Here is a 20,518-nt window from a genome sequence, read left to right as displayed (position 1 = left end):
AACCCCTTGGCAGCCTGAGCCGGAAATCTGTTTCCTTACCGAGTTGTTTTTTGCCGCTGACTCACACCCTGGTTTGTTATTGTAGGGTTTGCTCTAGTGCCAGGCTGCCAGCGGGACTGTTGCATAGTGAAGGCTTTATGCAGGACCTCCGTGTCCCCAGCACCGTGCCCGGGCTGGAGGAGAGGGGGAGCATCAGGTGCTGACGCCCCTCTCCGCCTCTCCCACCCGGAGCAGCACACGTCCCTGTGATGGGCGCCGCTTCAGGCGAGCACCCGACATTGCTGGAAGCGGCTCTGAGATGTCCGAGAGCCCGGTGATGGCACCGAGGGAGCCCGCGGTCAAGCACGGCCAACTCCCTTGACAGATGCGGTCGGCCAAAGTCACCGCTGAGGTGACGCTGTTTCTCCGTCTCTGCCGAGGGTGACGGTCCCACCCTGTGTCTGCCACCTCCAAAGCACACAGCCGAAAGTCGGCTCCATCTTAGGTACCTGTTGTTGGCGGGCCAGAGTGCGTGGCACCAAATCAGCAGGAAATCTGCTGCCACCCTCAAGCCATCTGGCTTCACTTCCAGTCCCAAAGTAGAGGTTTTGCATCACCGAGACGCATCCTGGGGGGAATGCTGTGCATGGGTTACCGTGGCATGGAAAAGCCTTGAGAGCCCACACCGTGACAGCCTTCCCTGTGGAAGTGCTTTTACGCTGCACGGCGTTTTGTTGTGCCTCCAGAGTACAGGGCGCAGGACAGGGTTTGGGCATTTGGGCATCTCCTCCGAGCTCGCTGGGCTTGCTGGGTCCCACTCACAGCTGACTGGTCTCCTTTCCTTCCTCCTTTCCAGCTTCTCTAGAGATGAATGAAAGCTCTCGTTGGACCGAAGAGGAGATGGAGACGGCTAAAAAAGGTGAGCTGCTCGTTTTCTTTCTCCTGTCGGCTCTGCTGGAGCTAACCCAGCAATCGGGGATGGACGGTGTCTGACCGCTGCAGTCGGTGCAGGGTGGTGGACCTTGAGCTGTGGGGCCGGATTCTGCCCGTCCCACTGCTAGTTTGTTCCCAGCGAGCTATGGGGGGGGGGGGGGGAGGCAGGCAGTGGCACGGGGGGCATGCTCGGCCTCTCCGGCCCCGGGAGCTGTGCTGACACCAGGGATGTCTGGGCTGTGGCCGGAGCCCATGTGCGTCCCGGGAGGCAGGAGCCGGCCGTAGGAAATGGGGAAGGCGCTTCGCCTGTTGCTTTTTGCAGCTTCTGGTGCCTGTAGCATGAGGCGTAGCTTCACCCCACTCTACGGAGGTTTGTGCTATTGGCACGATCTGTTCCAGACATGCCGAGAGCGTCTGCCTGCGTTCACAGCTCTGGGATTTAGGGAGAGGACGGTGAACCCCGGCGCTCCACAGCCACGTGTCGGGGAGCTCGCGAGAGCCAGGGCTGCAGGCAGTGTGGGGTGACTTTACATCCTGGAGCTGATTCAGAGCCTTTGCTGAGACCGTTTTTAAAAAGTGCTGAGTGTAGCACAGCCCTTCTTGCCACTTCCCCTCCTCGTGCCGCTCCTGCGCCAGCTCTTTCGCTGCTTTAATTTTTTGCCAAAGTCACGTCCTGTTGATGGGCTGTCGAGCTCACGTCCCCAGCCTGTGCATCCCGCTTGCATCGCTGCCGACTCTCCTGGCCCGGTGAGGATTGTAAATGGGAAATTAAAATGGAAATGAGTGTCGTTTGGGGATGGCAAATGCAAACAGGCATGTTAGCGGGTTCAACTCTGCTTGGAAAATGCACCTGCTGCCGGGGTGGTGATTACATGTTCTGGAGCGCCGGCTGCCCAGGTGCCGATGGGAGCTGTGGACTTGGATTACTTTGCCTGTGAATATCCCGAAGTGTTTGGCTCACTCGCCTTTAAGCTGTTCCAACCCTCTTTACAAGCCAGTGCCAATCCTGTGCATTGCTGAGCAGGGCTCTCTATAGACGCAAAACTTAATAGATAGACTTTAATCAAGCAAACTGGCCTGGGGCCAGGTAATGGGGCGAGCAGGTGCTGAGCAGGGGAGGGTCGTTGGAAGGATCTTTTCCGAGCGCCGCTTTGTTTTGGAGATCGCATCTGGTTGTTAAAAAGTGCTTCTTGCTGTTTTATGCTGGATGCTGGAGGTGCGCTTAAGGAGTCTTAAAACCAGCTGCCAAAGCCTGCGTGGAGGAAAGATGAAGAGTGGGAGCACGTAGCATTATTCCAGCCCAGGGGCCAGGACAAGGCGGGGAGATTTGCTGGTGTAAAGCCCGATTGCTGATGTTTTCCCCTCCCTTACAACCTGGGAAACTGAGATTGCAACACCAGACTTCTACAGAGAAGCCAAATTCCCCTTTGCCAGGAAGCAGCTGCTTTAATGCTTCGAACTGGCTCTGTTTGGCATTTCCAGGGACCGGCGCGGTGGGGGTTTCCGACTCGCAGCAACTGCGAAACTCCGGAGGTAACCTCAGAGGCTGGAGGAGGCGGTGGCAGAGCCCGCTGCTGGCACAGCTGGGCAGGGACGGAGGAGGCGGTGGGCACCTGGCTCGGGGTGGGCTCAGAGACGTGGGCACTGTCCTCCTCACTGTAAGGACTCAGCCGCTCCAGCCGCACTCTTCACTGGTACTGGTACCAGTCTGAGCCCACAGCCAGCTGGTTCGGGGAGTTAAACAAGCAAGATGCGAGTCCTACAGAAAGTCAGCCCTAACACCCTGGGGTGCTTGGGCAGATGGGGACCTCTGCTCCCAGCACCCGCCAGCTGGGATATCAGTCTGGCCTTGCCACCCACCCCTGGCTTTTTTGTGTGTGGCGTGAAACCCTGTGTCATTTCTGCTCAGGGAGGTAAGCGAAAACAGCCCTGGGACAGTTTGACGCCGAAGTCTTCTGCTCTGCTCCACAGTCGCAGAGCTGCACGGAGAGTTTCCAAGCAGGAGGAGGCAGGACTGTGTCTGCTGGGAGAGACAATAAAGGGGAGTACCATGTTATTAAAGTTAACTAGGGGAACGAAAACCTAGTGAGAGGAAAGTTCTTGCTTAATGACACTTTTATTACGCAATAAACTTTGATTCACTAGTCTGTCAAAATGTGCAGAGATTGGTGTAATGACGGGGGAGCGTGTTTATCTGATACTGCCTCCTTGCACCACGGCTGTGATCCTAAAAGCAGGAGGTTTTGATTAACCGGAGTTGCTCGAGGATTTCCCCCCTTCTTCCCTTCCCAAGCCAGGGAGCGGGCAGCACCCACTGCTCTGCCTGGCTTTGCCGCCGGGCAGGGCGCGGAGGCTTTCGGCAGCAGGACGGGGCTGCTCCTTAAAAGGGAATGTTTAGGCAGCTCCTGCCTTTGGGGGACCCGCTGGCAGGAGCCCACGCAGGCAGGAGTTAAAGGTAGGCTGGAAGGGAGTTTGCGAGCAGCGGGCGAGCGCCGGCCTGGAGCAGCTGGGTGGGTTTATTGCCCCCCCCCCAGCCCCTCGGACGAGTTTCGCCACCAGCACTTGGTGTTGCAGAGCAGCCGTGATAGCGCTGGAGCTGAACTTGATGAACCGGGAGGTTTCGGCATGACCTTTGTCTGTCTTTAAAGTCTGGTATCTGTTCTCGCCCGGCTCTGGGTTTTCCCCCTGGTGTCTAACAAGTGGTTTTGTTCTTTGAAAAGAAGCGGCCTGGAAATGGCAGTTTGTTGCTCACCTGAGGTCCTTCCTCACCTTGCCAAGGCTCTTTGCTCCTCGCCCTCGGGCAGAGCCGACCTCGGGCTCTTTACGCCTTTTCCCAGGCTGAGGAAATGGAGAGGCCACGGGATGGAGTCGGCATGATGAGGCAGAGGAGGGTTGGGCACGAATGTAAAAAGCTGATGACAGAGTTAAATAACCCATGAAGACTCCTGAATAGTTCATTTTGAGTAGATGTAAAATATTTCCTTGGATACAGAATGTATTCTTTCGAGGGCTGATTTTCAGTTCTGCCAACAACCAACTCAGAAACTACGATGAGTTTTGGACTGACCTGAACCATTTTTTTTTCCCAGTCCCATTCTGTTCACAAAACTAAAATAAAGTGGATTTTTTTAAAAAAAACTGATTTCATCAAATTAGCACACAGCCGAACCCCCTGACAGGAAAGCCCACGGCAGAAACCAGCCATCTCCCATCACCTTTTGAACGCAGCTGCCTTTCAGCGTGCTGTCTCGCTGCACGGGATCCTTCTGGAGCCCAAGCGAGTGTGTAAACACACACACGAGTGTGTGCTCCTCCAGTCTAATCTGGGTTTGCATTATTTCTGACGAGCCGCTGGCTGAAGTTGGGGGAGAGGTAGGTCTGTGTGGGTCTTTGCATTTTCTTCCATCGCTTCTTCCCGGCAGGGCAGCTGTTGCTCTTACGAGGAGTTGGCTGCAGTGCAGGTGACGCTGGGAAGCCGGCAGCTCCGTACCTTCCTCCCTTCGTCTCTCCAGTCAGAGATACTTACTGCTGTAAAAACCTGCTGATGGTAGTAAATGTGGGGTGGAGAAGCCGGTTTGCAGGCTGTGCTGGTCGCTGCATGTTGTCCCTCTCGTTGGCCCTGGGGTGGGATGTGCCTCGGGGTCCCCCACCCGGTGCCCCCCATCCAGGCTGGGTGCAAGGGGAGCTCAGAGCGAGGACAGCCCGGCCTGCCCGGCCCCGGCACCCGTCACTGCGGCCGGAGCACCAGCATCTGCCCGCTCCGAGAAAGCCGCGTGTTTGCCGTGAAGTTCGTATGAAGCAAAAGGGTGGAAATTATTGAGATGGGGCGGATTGGGTGCCACGAGAGCAAAACTGCGTCCAAGGCGTGAATCGGCCACGCTTGCCCTGGAAGAGGCTGTGGTCGGCTGCGATCCCGTCCCTGCCATCCCAGGCTGGGGCTTTGCTGCTCTTCAGCCAAGGTGTTACCCCCTGGATGGTGCCCGTAGTGCCGCTGCCCGCCGTGCCCCCCGGAGCTGCGCTTTCTGCTACCGTTGGCTGAACGTTTCTTGAGCGTGTAGGAGCAAACTGCGAGGATTTGCTTAGTGAGTGTCAGTGAATGAAACACAAAAGGCCTGTCAGGGGGAACTGCTGGGTAATTACTATAATTTACAGCCTACGTTTTAATTTTGAGCGTTATTTTTTCAACAATAAGGGAGCAGGAATAATATATGAACCAGGTGAAGAGAGAGAGCTGGGCCCGCCGCGAGTGGCTCCTGTGCGTGGACACGCTGCCTTGCGCTGGAGACCTGAGTTTCCCTGGCCAGGCCAGAGGGGATAGCACCTCTTGGGGAGCCGACTTCCCAGGGAGAGGCTTCCTATCCCCTCCCAGGTCAAAGGATGGGGATGCAACGCAAAAGGAGGGTTGTGGTAGGAGCAGGAGAGCCGGGCAGGTCCGTGGTTAGGGCACGGGGCTCGACTTTTTTGTGTCGGGTTGATGCAGCGGTCCAGCAACCGGCTCCGCGGAAGGAGAGACCTGGGAGCCGAGGGTCCCCAGCCAGGACCAGCGGAGCGGGGAGATGGCACTAGAGCTGAGCTGACTGGCGATCCCAACTCCATACCCACACCTCGTTTGGTGGCACTGCCTCCCTCCGGAGAGATGGCACGATGGGTGTGAAAGCTGTTGGGGAGTTTCGCTGCAAGCTCCCTCGTAGCCGTGGGGCATGTCAGAGACACGCTTGCATCCGGCTGCCAAAGGAGAGGTCCGTCGGAAGCGCGGCAGGCTGGTTCCGGTGTCGCCTTCCCAAGGAAGGGAGAGCAGCACCTGCCGCCACGGCAAGAGCACGCCGAGGTAGCTGCCTGCTCGACGGTCCCTCCGGCAACACCCCCGGTGCCTGCGGGGACGTGGGCTCGCTCCCCGCACACCGTCCCCGCTGCTTTCCTTGGCGCAGCGTCAGGATCCCGGCGCTCGCCCGGCTCTGCCACCCACTGGCTCCGCGGCCCTGGAGAAGTTACTCACCTTCCTTGTGCCTCGGTTCTCCCACGTGCTGCAAACCACCCCAAGATAGGTGGGGGAAAGGTGCGATGCGCTAATTCAGCTCAGCGATGCCGACCACACTGTCGGGATGCCTTGGGTGGCGTCACTGACTCCGTAGTGCCGGTCTTTCTCCAGGATGGGGTTATGGCACGTTTTGGCGGTGCTGTAGCCAGAACTGCCTCCATCCCCGCTCCCAAGAGGGTACATGGGTGCAAGAGGGGCTGGAAGATCGCACCGGGTACCGTCGGGCATAGGGGAGTGAGATCACTTAGTTTTTCCCCTGTAACCTTGATCTGTTAATCCACGCGAGCTCCCGTTAAGGGACCCTTTTACAGGCTCCCCCCGCCCTTGCCGAGCCCTGGGTGGAGCAGGGCGGCCGTGCCGAAGAGCCTTGGAACGGCTCCGGTAAAAACCCACAGCTGCAGAGAGCCGAGGGGGTGTGAGCTGACGGCCCTCGCTTGACACGCTGCCCCTCCGGGTTTCTCCTCCGCGCTCCGAGACGCCGAGAGCACTCTACCGCGCTCTCCGGGCTCCTCTTCCTTCCAGTCTCTGCTTGCCGGTACCGGAGCAGAGGCCCTGGTCCGCCCATGGTGAGACCGATGCCAAACCTCTCCCCATCCCTCCTCCGCCGGGGCAGCGGCCGCAGGGCCGAGGTGTGCCGGGGTGCCACGGTATCCCACCGGTGCGGTGCTGGGCTCACCGGCGTGCACGTCCCCAAAGAAAAGCGCCTTTGATTTCACTTGAGAGCGGAGGAAACTATTAGCCAAGCTTTGTTTTCCTGGATCCCTCCCCCTGCCGCTGACATTCAGACGAGAGCGAGGGAGACAGAAAGTGAGAGAGGGAGGGCGGGAGCGGGTGCCAAGCGGCCGCACCCCTTGTCAGCTTGGGTCAGCGCCACGTTCGTTATTAATGCTCTGTCTAGAGGTCACATTCAGATGCAACGAGCCCCGGGTCAGCCAGAGGAACAGATTAGAGCTCACTCGCTGCTCCGCCACATACCGACGGCACCGGCTCTCCGTCCCTGGGCTGGCAGGAGCAGAGCTGCGGCGCGCGGTTGGCTGCTCCCTCCCCTTCGCCGTTCTCCTGCCTTTTTTTTTTTTTTTTTAATTATTATTATTATTATTTCTTGGCAACGTCGGGCATCTCCTGAAACTGCACAGCCTCCCCGTAGCCCCAAGCTGCTGAGCGAGGAGGTGAGGTAGGGGAGAAAATACTGGAGGCGCTTCCATCCACCTTAACAACCGCGGCTGCAGCCGGTTGGAAAGCTCCGGCGAGCGAGCGGGAGGAGCGCGGAGGACGCCGTTCGCTCGCCGGCCCCGCCGGAGGGAAGAGCGCTGGGGCCGGAGCATGTGTTCCCACCAACTTCTGGCATCGGGGTCAGGAGTCTCCTGCCTGTGACCTGGTTTCCAGCCTTGGTGCTCGCTCGCTCGCTCGCCGCTCTCGGCCGCCCATGGCTCTGAAATCCTCTCGCCCCCAGGATTTAAGGAACCGGCTTTGCTTTCTTCTCTGTCTCCGGCTGCTGCGAGGGAGCGAAAGCAAAATGCGTGGGGAGGGTGTGAGCGGAGCACTCGCAGCGCTTCACAGCGGGTTGCCGTGCCCGGGGGGGCTTTGAAGAAGTGCCCTGACGCCCGCGTCCTTCCCAGCCCGCCCGCTGCACGCTCCGGGCGCGCTCCCTGCCCGCTGGAGCTGGACCCGGAGCATGTAAGTCCAAGTTGGGGTCCAAAGGATGGGTTTAACCTCAGGGTTGCGTGTAGCTGCGTGCCTTCGGGCAGACCCCCGCGTCCAGAGCCCCCGCCCCAAGCCAACGAGCGAGCGCAGCCTTCGTTAAGATCTGATAACTCAGTTAGTCATAGTTTCAGTTGTGCTGCAGAACGAAGAGCCGCGCGGTGCCGAGGCGGGCTGGCGTGCCGGGGAGCGCGGGGCGGAGGCTGGCGGGGTGCAGGGACTGGGGGTTACCGTGCCGGCGGAGCTCATCGAGCCGGGGTGCCCGGTGAGCCGAGGGCTTATCGGCTTGTCCCGGGGTGTCTCGGCCGGTCCCTCCCTGAGCGTGCAGATAATTACAGCGTGGGGAAGCAGGTGTTGCTGTTTTGCTCTGGTTTTAACGTAAAGAGAAGAGCGGCTGGGCTGCCTGCTGGGTCCCGCAGGCAGGGGCTGCAGGCAGCTTCCTCCTCGCGAGCCCAGCACGGATGCGGCCACCTGCCCGGCCGGCTGCAAGCTCCTCCGGCAGCATCCCTGTCCCCCAGCCCCACGGTGGGCAGGGGAGCAGCGAGCCCGGGCAGGGGAAAGGGCAGCCGGGAGCTGGCATTGCCCGCAGCTGGCAGAGGTCACGCCACGCCGGGGACCGCTCGCGCTGGCCTCCGTCACCCCCGGCCCGGGCTCTGCCGTGTCAGGTCCTGCTTCTCTCCACCAGACGGTACGGCATCTCGCCCACCGGAGCTCACGGCACGCCGCCGCCGGTGTTTGTGTTTTGGGGCTTTGCCCGGGGCGCAGCAAACGGCTCCAGCCCCGGCTGTCACTCTTGGTGCGGGGCCACCGGCACGGCCATGAGCAAAGGGGGCCGAGCCGCTTGTTTGCTTTGGACGGCAGCAATGGGTTGTGACACAGGGGACGGGTTGTGACACAGGCACTGTCCTGTTTTCCCCTGCAGCCTTCAGCGACTGAGGGGGAGGACTCCCGCCCCAGCTCGTTATCTCTCGCAGTTGGTGGCCGGACGTCCTTTTTTTTCATTTATTATTATTTTTAAGAAGTCCCAGCCTGCCAGTGGGGTGATGGAGGTCGTGGGTTTGGCTGAAATGAGGCTGGGAGTTGCAGAGTTAAAGCTCAAACTTGTTTCTTGGCTTGCCACGGCCTTTTGTGGTGCTCAGCGCTGTGTGATGCCTGCCTCTTACGTGCAATTTGATAAGCCCTGGTGCTGGGACAGAGCAGGATACAGGCACCGGCTGGATGTTAACTCCTGCTGTGCTGGGTACTGCTGGTTTCCTCCAGGAGCTGGGAAGCAGGGAGGGAGATTTCATCTCTCCTGGGGTACGTGGTGCTGTCTATTCAACGCAGACATACCCACAGCCCCCGTGCCGTGCCCTCCCCTCACACGGGTGCACGGATCCAGGCCGGAGGTGCGTCCCTCGGGCCCTGATTGCTTGTGGCTGCACTGAGATCAGCCCTTCCCGGAGGGGGGGGTTTGTTGTTGAGCTGAAGAAGGGGTTGGGCTGGCACTTAGGTCTAGGCTGGGGCTCGGAGATGACACATGGCAGCAGCTTGGCTGAAGGCTGGCAGCGGGGCTGGGGCACAGCTGCCGTGGCTCCCAGGCACAAGCAGAGCCACGCACGGGAGTCCTGACGTGGGAATTGCTGCGATCCCAAGCCCCGTGGTGTTAGAGCAACCGGGGAGGGGTTTGGGGATGGATGATGGAGATGCCTGGGCAGCGCCTGTTCCCAGGCTCTGTGGTTGGTAGCTTCTGGGCAGAAAAACCCCTAACAAAAGAGGAAGATGGTCTTAGCAGGTTCATTCCCTGGTTGTTTTCATCTTGAAGTCACCTTTTGTGGCAGTACTGTGCCCCTGGGCTCATAGTTTATCCGTCCCGTGCCCTACACAAGCTGCAGGGGAGGACCAGGGGAGCTGTTGGCCTGACGGTGGCATCACGCGAGCAGCCAGGAGGCAGCCGGACCGGCACGACCCAGCTGGACCGGCAGTGTCCTGCAGGCTGGTGGCAGCTCCGGTCCCACCAGGCACCACAGGAAGGACCAGCCACTCACCGGGAAGGATTGCAGGCAGAGATTTATTTCCCAGAAAGCCTGGATGGTCCTCACCCAGGTCGCCTCCAGGAGCCTGGGATGGAGGGACCAGGGTGCCGCTGCACCCGTCCCTGGGCTTCGGTTGTGACTCCCATCTCCAGCTGTGGGACCGGGAGTGCCCAGACACCCCTGCAGAGACTGCAAGGACACAGAGTGCTGACTCGTTCCTTCCTCCTCCTCTTCCTCCTCCACCCTGCTGAGTTGCCCCAGTGCTGGCAGGAGCCCCATGCTCGGGTGGCACCATTTGGCCAGGATTGCCAGACCTTGGAGTGATGCCTGACCTGGGAAGCCACTTTTGCTCATGAGCCTGCAATCAGCACTAATCGCCCGGCACGCCTCTTCCCCGCCTGGGACATCACCTGGGCTTCCCTGCCTGCATGCTGCCACCTCCCTGCCCAGGCTCTTCCTCCCTGTCTGTGACAGGACTCTCTGCTCCAACTCCCTGAACTGCCTTGTCACCCCAGTCCGAGTCATCTCTGGGGCACAGGAGGGTGGGAAAAGCTTTTGCTTCATGGTAGGGACTGAGAGCTGCTGTCCCAAGTTCTCCTGGGCTTGCCAACACCTCCTGCAGCCATCTCAAAGGGAAGGGAGCACCACTTGCCCTCCTGACTACCCGGTGGCTGGCCAAGACGTGGCTGTGAGACACGTTTTGTTCCAGAGATGGTCAGCATAGTGCCTTTTTTCCTCTTGGAAAGAAAAACGGGCTCTCATAGGTCATCCCTTTGCCTAGGAAGCCGTTTAGACGGGTGCTAGTGACCATATTGTTCCTGTGGAGTTTGGCTTGTGCAGAGGATGTTTCCCATCCTGCATGGATAATGCTGCCCTTGTGCAAGCGTATCTGGTGTTAAACCCTTCTCCTTTTTCCCTTCTCCGACCACAGGTCTCCTTGAGCATGGGCGGAACTGGTCAGCCATTGCCAGGATGGTGGGCTCCAAGACCGTGTCACAGTGCAAAAACTTCTACTTCAACTACAAGAAGAGGCAGAACCTGGACGAGATTCTACAGCAGCACAAACTGAAAATGGTGAGAGCCCCGTCTCAACCTGCACCGGGCACCATAGATATTTCCTAGCAAGTCCTTACATGCTTCCCACAGCCAAGGGGGGTCTTTATCATCTCGGAGCGAAAGCTCTGAGGACTGGGGAGCGGTGCAGGAAAAGATTGTCCACCCATTTGTCTCTGGGAGGTCTGGAGGAGGGAGAGCTGCTGTGTGGGAGATGCCTGGGCGTCTGGAGCATGGCTGGTACGCAGGGAGATAAGGAGCAGAAGGAGGTGCAGGGTTGTGGTGTGTTGGCCAGGACGCCAGCTCAGTCCCAGCTGCGCAAATACTTTGACGCCGGCGAGGTTGTGCCGTTCCACCCCAGTGAGCAGAGAGCCCGGCTGGGCCACGCAGCTTTGCGCCTTGCAGGTACCACAGTTAACCCGGTAAACTGCCAGTTTGCCCCAAAGAAATTCAGGGGTTTAGGACAACATGAGGAAAAGCTGGTCCAGACACGGATGTCAGTTGTCTTTAGGGCTGCGAGCAGATGCGCAGATCTCTCCATGCCTCAGTTTCCCCATCAGAAGGGGATAATGCTGCTTCTTTTCTGGCATGCTGTGCAGGGTCTGAATGAAGCAGGGTTTGTTTAGTGATCTGGAGGTAGGACGAACTGCTAAGAGCAACTAAGGATTATAATTATTTCATTTGTAGAGTATCCTGGGGTTCCCAGTTTCTGGCTAATAGAATTCACATGGCTAAACCCCCAAGGGGTGCTTTGAAAATGCAAAGGACAATGTTCAATGCAGGAATCTCTCCAAGCAAGCTATTACAGCAAGAGTAAAAAGAAAGACAGGAAAACATTCAATGACTCACCCAGGAATTTAATATCCTAGTCAGTCTATAGGAATGAGAGAAAAAGAAGACATCGGCGATTCTTTTTTATTAATTCTCTATGCACAGAGACACTCCTGTGTTCCCATGTTTCACCGAATTGTTTTTAGAAACAAAGCAAACAAACTATATAAAAGACCCCAAAACCGATATAAAGACTGGAATGAAATGTGCGTCAAGCCCTCTGAATATAAAATGTTACGTTAGAAAGATACTATTGTTCATTACTAGGGAGAATCTGAAATAAGATCATACAGCTTAGCTGGCAGTGGAGCCGGTGTATATTAATTTACTCTGCTTCCTAATGTTGCAGAAATTATATCACGGAAGTGTTTTTCTGCAGAACCACATTTTTCTCTGCATCCGTCCCTCCAAGGCAGCCGCTAGACTTCTCCAGTCTAATTGCTCACTCTCACTTGCAGTTTATATCAGCATCATCATTTTATTTTTTGAGCATTGGAGGCTATGGGATTCGGTTGTGGAGGAGAACAATGAACGTTCAGCTGTTATTTATTGTGCTCTATTGTTTTGTGGCAACAGCAGATGCCAGAAAGCTGAATAAAATAAAAGGACAACTGAGATTAAATTGCCATAGACCTTCCTTCCTGACTCCTAAATATATTCCCAAGAAAACCGAGCCTCCAAATCTCATCCTATACTCAGTAGTCAGCCGTGACCTCTACGGAGGAAGCACGTGGCGAGGCAGCGTGGCATCACCTAGTTTTGCCATGACATCCCCTGATTATTCCCTGACCTCACCACCAACAGCTATTGCTGATAATGTGTGGGGAAACACAGTGGCTCTGCTTTTCTTCCTCTTGCTTAATGAGAGTAAACTTAATTAGCAGATCTCATTCGTTTCCCAAATGGGGCTCATTAATATTGTAGCCTCCTCTTCCAGGTAGCTGTGACACCGGGTTTCAGCAGTGTGCAGGCGACTCGGAGGAGCTGCGGGCAGGCGGCAGTGGCTGGTGTGGGACGGGAAGCAGAGCCTGGCAAGGTCCCTCCGTCCCCAAAACATGGCACAGCACAGTGCAGAGCGGGATGTCTCCCTTCCCTGTGCTGGGACGGTGCTGGGTGGGATGGGGCCGGGCTTTTTGGCAGCCCCTTGTCCCCTTGCACACTGAACCCTGGCTGGCCAGAGCCCGAGGAGCTCTGGGGATGAGGGCACCCTCCCTCGGAGCATCCAGGGAGCATCCAGCATTAGGAAGAAGGGCTTGGGTTGCAACAGGCAAAGGTGTCTGGCAAGGTGATGCTCCTTTTCTGCCTCTCCAGAGCCCGCGTGGTCCATACACTCCCACATGCGGCGTTTGGGGTTTTAATTTGAAGACCCATCCTTTTACTGGAGAGGTTCTCCTCTGGGGAAAGAGCACACTGGGGCCGGGGAGCCGTGCATGGGCTGTGTCAGCACACAGAGCCCCATTTCCCCTCTCCCCTGAGCTGCTCAGCGGTCAGGAGACCTTTCTCCAGCCTGTTTGAGGAGGGGAATCCCACTGTGGTCCTGGCTCAACGGGGCTGCGTGCCACAGATCCTCACCCTCCTCCCTCTGCAAGCACCCCGATGGATTGGGGTGTCCTTGCCAGCCAGCTGCACCACGGGACAGGCAGCCTGTTACTGCTGGGGCAGGGTCAGGCCACCTTGAGGCTTCGCTTTATCTGCCCTGCTGTGTGTTTTGGCTTGGGTTTGCTGCCGAGCAGCTCGGATGTGTCCCAGGCATCAGCGTCACTTAGCCTTGACCTTCTGCACAGTGCGCTCTTTAATCTTGGCATTTAAGGAAAGCAGGGCATTGGGATACATGGTGTCCTCAGAGCTGCTCTTTTTGTTAGCGGTTGGAGATGAAGCACTGTTTTCACCAGGACCTGTTTGCGGTGAGGTTGACACTTTGGTCTAGTGACTGCTGGGGATTGTTTTGGCTTGTGCAGCAACGATGGGCGAGTTAACCCCTGGGCCGGTCCTGGTTGCTGCTCCTGCTTGGAGGACCAATCCTTTGGAACTCTCTGAGCAACATTTCTTCAATTTCTTGCTTTTTTTTGGGTGGTGCTGGCTTCGCCTAGCAAAGCTGCTTCAGGAGGACAGCCTGGTGACCTCTTCTTCTGGAGAGTGAACAAGTCTGCCTTGCCTTGGTGCAGAGCCTTGGTCTCAGGGTGGGGAACCGAGACCCGCCTCACCGCGGTGGCAGAGAGGTCCTGCCTGCGGGGTCACCACTCTGCCCCTTCCCATCGCTCCTGGCTGCTTCCACGGCAGAGCACGGGAGTCACTCTGTGGTTAGACCTAGTCCTGGTGGGGTCTCAAACGGGCATCAGGATGTCACACCAGTCTGGGACTGCCTAGTCCTGCTCCTGGGTCAGGCTGAGGCTGATGCTGATGGGAGGTACTCATGATGGCTCCGTGTCGGTAGCAAGGTTTGGAAGTTGTTTTGGCTGTTGCCGCTGTGTCAGGTGGTGAGTGCGAGGGGAGGCCAAATTTGTCGGGATGGCCGCTCTGCCGGCGAGGCAGAAGGCCAGAGAGATGTCGTGCCTGAGGGCTGGTGGCATCTCCAGCTCCTCCTCCAGGACAGGTGGTGCAGGTGAACTTGAGCAGTGGGAGGCAGTGCCCAGCACCCGGGATGGCGGGAGGGGAGGTGGGGGAAGAGCTGCCCATCCCTGCCAGGCTGGGAGTTAGCGTGGTAGGGCTGGCTGGGGACCAGGTGCCTGGGAGGACAACGTAGAGGAGCAGGCATGGAGTGACCCCTCGTGCAGGATTCAGTGTCCTCGCTGTGCATAGCGTGTCTCCTCAGTGGTCTTGGCAAGGCAGACTGCTTAAGTGGCACCAAGTCCTGGATGCTCCTGCAAAAATACCTGGTGGCAGTTAGAGAGCAGAGACCCTGTAGGCTGGGATAGCATAAAATGAGCATCAGAGTGCCCGTAGCAAATGATCCTGGCACCTTCCCGTGGCCTCGATGGTAATCACTTGGATTAAGAGTACGTTATGACGATGGGAGACGCCTAGTCCCAGGAATGGCTCACAGAGACTCTTCCGTGTCTGCCACAGTTGTGGTTAGGATCCTGTGTCAGACGTGGTAGTCCTGTGGCTGCTTACGGAGGCAGAGGAGAGAGGGACCTCTTTCCTGGGCAGGCTGCCGGGAGCAAGACTGCACGAGGCAGCCAGAGCTGTTGGCATTGTAAGAGGTGAGATGGTGGCCTAAACGTATCTCTAGATGTAGCCAGGATCTGCTGCCTGGATTTCCCATCATCTTCCCTAAATACCAGCAGTGGGGTCTGCCAGGAGAGGGATGCACAGTGCGCCTGGGGCAGCTCACTGCTCCGCTCTGCCGGCAGCCGCCGGCCCCCCGGCTCTGGCCAAGTAGGGTGCTGAGGCAGAGGCTGGTTCCCGGCTAATTCCCCAGAGAGGAGCTTGCTCCTGCCTGCAGCTGAGTCACGGACCCGTGAGTAAGAGGCAGAGAAGTCTTTGCCATAGTAACGTCGGTGCTTTGTCACCGCATTAGCGTGATGGGCAACTGCTGCTTCAGACAGAAACGTGTGGTTGCTGAATCGCTGCCGTGGCAGAGGCGCGAACGCTGGCAGCGCCGGGGCATCGCTGCCGCTACTGGGATGGGGTGAAGGCACCGTGGAGCCCTGCCTTCCTCCTGCCGCCTCTCCGTGCCTTCACAGAGCCCTTTCTCAAGTGCCTTTTTTCCCTCTCTCCTGCCCAGTTTGATAAAAATAGATTTTGAGCAAGCAGCGTTTCCAAGCAAAAAGCAGTTGTATTTGTTTGTTTTATCTGGAAGTTTTTTAAAGGATTGAAAAGTTGGGGGGGAGGGAAGGGGGGACCAGCTCTTCCCAGCGCAGAGATCCAGCAGCAAAGTTAACGTTTCCACCACGGCTTTATCTTTTCATCCATGTAAATAAACGTCCTACACACGTCATTCATGTGGGGTTTGCAGGGAGAGCCGGAGATGATGGGCCTGTTCCTACTGGTAATATTTACTCAAGCAACAAGAGCAGGAAACAATAGCAAAGCCGAGACTTTTCCTTTAGATCGGCAGGAGGGAGCAGCTGTCCTCACCCTCGTGGCTGTGGCACGTGCCCTGACAAGGGGGGACGGGGCTGTCTCGGGCAGGACGGGCACCAGGCAGCTCACCTTTGGGATGCCATGCCGCACGAAGCGTCCCCACTGCCCACTGGTGACAGCCTCCCCTGCACGGGAGTCAAAGTCCTTTGGCAGCACCTGCTGCAGGGGATGCAAAAGCTGGTGCGCAAAAATGTTGGCTGGGCCATATCTGGGGCGTCAGCTTCGTTATCTGCAGATAAGCATCAAGCCGCAGCCACACGTTTGTGTAGCTGGAGGTAGCACCTGGAAATGTGCGGGATGAACACGTTGCACATCCGCAGTGAGCGGACGCAGGACCGCGGGGCTTTTGCTAGCCCTGCACTGGTGACTTCTGCACGCGCGTCCCTTGTCCACACGTCCATGCCATCCCTCCCTCGGGGGCTCGCTACCGCCTGGGCTGGAGCTCCACGTGGAGCTGGGCTGGCCATTGCACGGCGGTCAAAGATTTTGGGCAGATGAGACCATACTGCCGGGCTTTCAGCAGGCAAGTCTGGTCCCGAGGACTGATACTCAGAGGGTTTACCCTGGGCAGGGGGCCATGGTGGTGTTAGGATCCTTCTTGACCCTTCAGGCAGAACGGGTGCTGTCTGCTCCCATATGGCTCCCGGTGGGCTTTCCTTCTCACCATCCTCTGCCTCTTCCGCAGGAGAAAGAAAGGAACGCCAAGAGAAAGAAGAAAAAAGGCACCGCCGTTCAAAACGAAGAAGCTGCCTTCCCTCCTGCAGCTGAGGACGAGGAGATGGAGGTGTCGGGGACAAGTGGCAACGAGGAGGAGATGGCCGAGGAGGCAGAAGGTGAGGTAGCGGGGGGGCTGCGGTGGGGGGATGCACTCAGCTCTCCTGGCTTTGCTGTGCAGTTGCAGCAGAGGCACCGCACACGGCCTCTCCGGGGCTGCAAATGTCAGCGCTTGCAGGGGGTCATGTCTGTCACCCCAAAGCCACACCGAGGTGACGGCATCCTGCAGCACGAGCTGCTCATGGCATTTTGGATGCCTCTGGATTTCATGCTTGAGAGGAGTGCCCTGGATCACCGCCCTCCTCCCGTGTCTGTCTGGAGGGATGTTTATTTTGGGAAGGTCGTGCAATGCAGGAGCTCTGTTACCAGCAGCCTCCGCCGTGGCTGCCAGGCGCCTACGGGGATCCCGGGGGGCATGGGGAGGCTTACAGGAGCCTCCGTGGCCCAGGGGCTCCTCGGCCCCCACATCGAGGCTGCACATAAAGGGCTTACCTGGAACTTGGGGCGGTCCCAGCGGCTTCTCCTCGCCCAGGAGGAGAGCAAGCCCTTTGGTTTCCAGTTTCCATCAGCGCACGCTCCCTAGAGCACCCAGCTTACTGGGGCCTGGCACACTTATATGCTCTTGTAAACCACATTTCATGGTGGTTTCCCCCTTCAGGGGGTGCCTGCATGCTCGGCAGGGTTAGGTAGCCACCGCTGCAGGCTCTGGAGAAGCTTAGCATGCGCTCGAGGAGGGATAACCCACTAAGGTTTGAATGTGCCCATCCCTGTCCCGTCAGGGCATCGCTGCCACTGCTGCCCCAGGCAGTGGAGCCCACGCTGCCAGCAAAGGCAAGGGAAGCCGCGGTCTCCCACTGGCGAGGCTGGTGTACCTTGGCCGGTCTTTTCCTCCTCCTTTCCCTTTTAAGGCCGTGTTTTCCTCCCTCCCAGCCATACCAAAGAAAGGAAACAACTTGAAAGTGACAATTTTCAGCTATTTATCGCTTAGAAAGCGCGGCAGTGAGTTTGGAGAAAATGTGCGTAATTTTCCAACAATAGGCCCATTTGACTTCTGTCAAAGTAATTTAATAACTTAACCAGCACTGCTGGCACCACGCTGATTCCTGGCCTTAGCACCCAGGCTAATGGGACTCGAAATGGGAAATCTTTTCAAATCATCGTTGCAAGTGACTCATTACAAGGCAGATTCCAGGTAAATCTTTGTGCGAGGTGATACGTGACTCAGAGGCATAAAGTAAAAGGTAGTTATTGCTCTTTGTAAGAGTGCCTGAGAGGAAACAATGGCTTTTTGAGATTAGAGATGGATCTCTTGACATGCTCCCGAGCCTTAACGCTCCAAGCCTCATCTCTTGTTCTGCTGCTGGGGTGGGCTACGGAGCTGAAGAAAGGTGTAAGCAGGCGGGATGAAATGTCAGGGCCAGAGAAGTGCCAGGGTGGTGTTATGCACGAGATGGCCCCTGGCTCTGGGGTGACATTTGGGGATGCTCAGGCAGTAGCTTGGTGTTGAGGGGCCATGTGGCCAGCCAGGGACGGGAGGAAGGAGAGGGACTTGGCATGGGGGTTATGGTGTAGACCATGGATTCAGCATCTGGAGGGAGTGTGCAGGAGCCTAGAGCTTGGTTGAGCCTGGGACAAGCCACGGTTGGATGGCTCGGCACGACATTCAGAGTAGCATCGAGTGGCAGTCAGGGAGAGTTTGGCCAAATGTGCTATAAACCTTGTCCCTGGGTGGGTGACGTGACCCCTTATTGCTTGATTGCAAGTGAGTAAAGGTTGGAAAAGGCTGAGATTCCTGATGAGTGTGGCGCATTTTCCTGCCAAGGAAGGATGGATGTGCTCCAACGTACGGCTTTTGGGACACAGTACCTCTGTGTACTCATCTCGCAAGCGTTTGAAAGCTGTCTGTGCTGCTATGGAGAGCAACAAGTCTAGGGATGCACATGAAGAAGCCTTTGGGCATGAGCGTAAGAGCCCTGCCTGGTGGGGACGTGCTGAGGTGGGACTGTGGAAGTCTCCTGGTGCTCCTGGCCCTGGCTGTGTTTGTCCGGCAAAGCCCTGGAGAGAATGATCCTCTCCCCAGCCATAGAAACAATCTCGACAGCACCTTCATCTGCACCGGTGCATGGACGCTCATGCTTCCAGCTCACCTCAAGCTGTTGGTGGCAGATTTGAGAGTGATCCTTTCCATGTAATAATTAACCTGTCCCGCAGCACTGCCAGCACTTTCCTTTCGCCGACCCTGACCTCCTTTCTTCTGCCACTGGCAGCTTAAATAACAACAAACACACGCAGTGTTTTGGTATGGTCCCCAGCTGCCCCGGGGGTGGCAGAGCCAGGGACACAGGCGACGTAAGTCAGCGAGCAGGGTGCCAGCGAGGTGCCTGGTCCTGGCGGAGCAGAGCTGGTCCAGAGCCATGGGTGCGAGGGCAAGGAGGGAGCAGGTCCAGTCCTATAGAACCAGCCAGCAGCCAAGATTTTCCCTAAAAATCCAGCTTCCCAGTCGCTCGGTCTCCAGGCTTTTGGGCATGTGGTTTTGCGTTTGGGTGGGGGTTAACAACAGTCGTCGTGCTGGGCAAGCAAAGAGGCCCCCAGAGCATCCCTTTGCTTAGTAGGCTCTGGATCCGGGGATCCCAGTGCAGCTCTCCCAGCCCCGGGATCATCTCCCCCTTGGAGGAACGAGGGCGTTCTCCTCCCAAGGGAGGGGGTGGAGGCAGCGATATGGGAAGCGAGAATCTCGGGCTGATCCTTATTTTTATTTCTTCCCTTTTCTCAGCTGCAGTAAATAACAGCTCCGACACAGAGAGCATTCCCTCGCCGAGGCCCGAAGCGAAAGAAGGAGGCGAAAACGGGGCCAAGGCAACACCCGGGCCAGGAGGTGACTCCGGCGCAGAACCAGCAGTCAAGTTGGAAGAGGCTCCAACACCTCCCGACGCTCCCCCCGCTCCCCCCGCCAACCCCGCTCCTGCTGCCAGCCCTCCTCCGGAGGCAGCTCCCGAGCCACCAAGCAGTGAGGAGAAGGTGCAGGAGGACCTGGTGGTGGACGTGGTGAAAACGGAGGAGCCGGAGGAGAAGGTGAGCGAAGAGCCCTGCAAGAGCGAGGTGAAGAAGGAGGAGAGCGAAGACAGCCAGGAGAAGGACAAGGGGAATGACAAGAAGGCGGAAAGCGGCATCAGCGGCGGAGGGACAGTGGGGACAGAGGGGACGCCCAAGGCTGAGAAGAAGGAGAGCCATAAAGGCAGTAAAGGCCCTGGGGTGAACCCCGACAGCGACTCCAGCGCGACCTGCAGCGCGGATGAGATGGACGAGCAGGATGCTGTGGACAAGAGCAGGTAGGAGCAGGGACGGAGGTGGGCAAGTGCACGGCCCAAGGGCCAGACGAGCATCTCCGTTGCATGCCACAGTGCCCACGTGTGCCCTGCTGTGTCCCCACGTAGCTGTGACCCTTTGGCCATTGCTTGCCAAGGGGCCATGACACAACGGGCAGTGCGATGTCCCAACGTACGGGTGCTACTGGGCAATGGCCGTGAGCAGGTGTTGGGTGCAGAGCCGCTGTGTCTGCTGGTGGCAGCCCATCTGGGTGACGCAATGGAGCGGGACGTGCCCTTGGGGACAGTGGAGTTGTGCAGAGGCGCAGGCTGGAGTGCCAGCATCCGGGGTTGGGAACGGTTTCTGTCTGAGTCGGCACTGGCAGGAGGGAAGTCACTTCAGGGACCTTTTCCCAATGCAGAGAGGAGGCGAGTTGCTCCCTTGGCGGAGATGCTGCTTGGATCTGTAGGGGTGAATTATCCTTCCTGGCCATAAAGGGAGGAGAACAGTGTGGGCTGTGCGAGGTTTCCCAGGGCCATGCCACCAGGTCTTCACCTGAGCTGCCGCAGTCCCAAGCCCTCCACTCACCCCTGGGGCTGGCAGCCAAGGACACCTCTGACCCTTCGTGGATGGCTCTTGGAACAGGGAGGGGAAACACTGGCGTCCTCCTTGGAGAAACGTCCTGCTCCCCTCCTGGCTTTTCCCACAGAGCCCACCCCACCCAAGAGCCTCACAAATGGGGAGGAGGTTTCCTGGTTTTTAAAGAATATGTATGAATACATGCATCTTTGTAGCCCTGATT

The 20,518-nt window shown here is 57.7% G+C and overlaps 1 protein-coding gene across 11 annotated transcripts in view; it reads left to right on the top strand.

The window, feature by feature from the left end:
- Window positions 1-20,518, top strand: part of NCOR2 (nuclear receptor corepressor 2) — a 258,338-nt gene that overhangs the window by 195,605 nt on the left and 42,215 nt on the right. For all 11 annotated transcript variants that reach the window (XM_075041437.1, XM_075041432.1, XM_075041438.1 and 8 more), the window contains 4 exons: window positions 836-898; window positions 10,598-10,740; window positions 16,322-16,469; window positions 19,184-19,739. In XM_075041437.1, coding sequence (XP_074897538.1) covers window positions 836-898; window positions 10,598-10,740; window positions 16,322-16,469; window positions 19,184-19,739 — 910 coding nt within the window. The remainder of the gene's footprint in view (window positions 1-835; window positions 899-10,597; window positions 10,741-16,321; window positions 16,470-19,183; window positions 19,740-20,518) is intronic.

Source organism: Buteo buteo, chromosome 11 (assembly GCF_964188355.1).
Source record: "Buteo buteo chromosome 11, bButBut1.hap1.1, whole genome shotgun sequence".
Lineage (NCBI taxonomy): Eukaryota > Metazoa > Chordata > Aves > Accipitriformes > Accipitridae > Buteo > Buteo buteo.
Note: the sequence above shows the minus strand (reverse complement) of the source record. Positions and strands in the feature narration are given on the sequence as shown.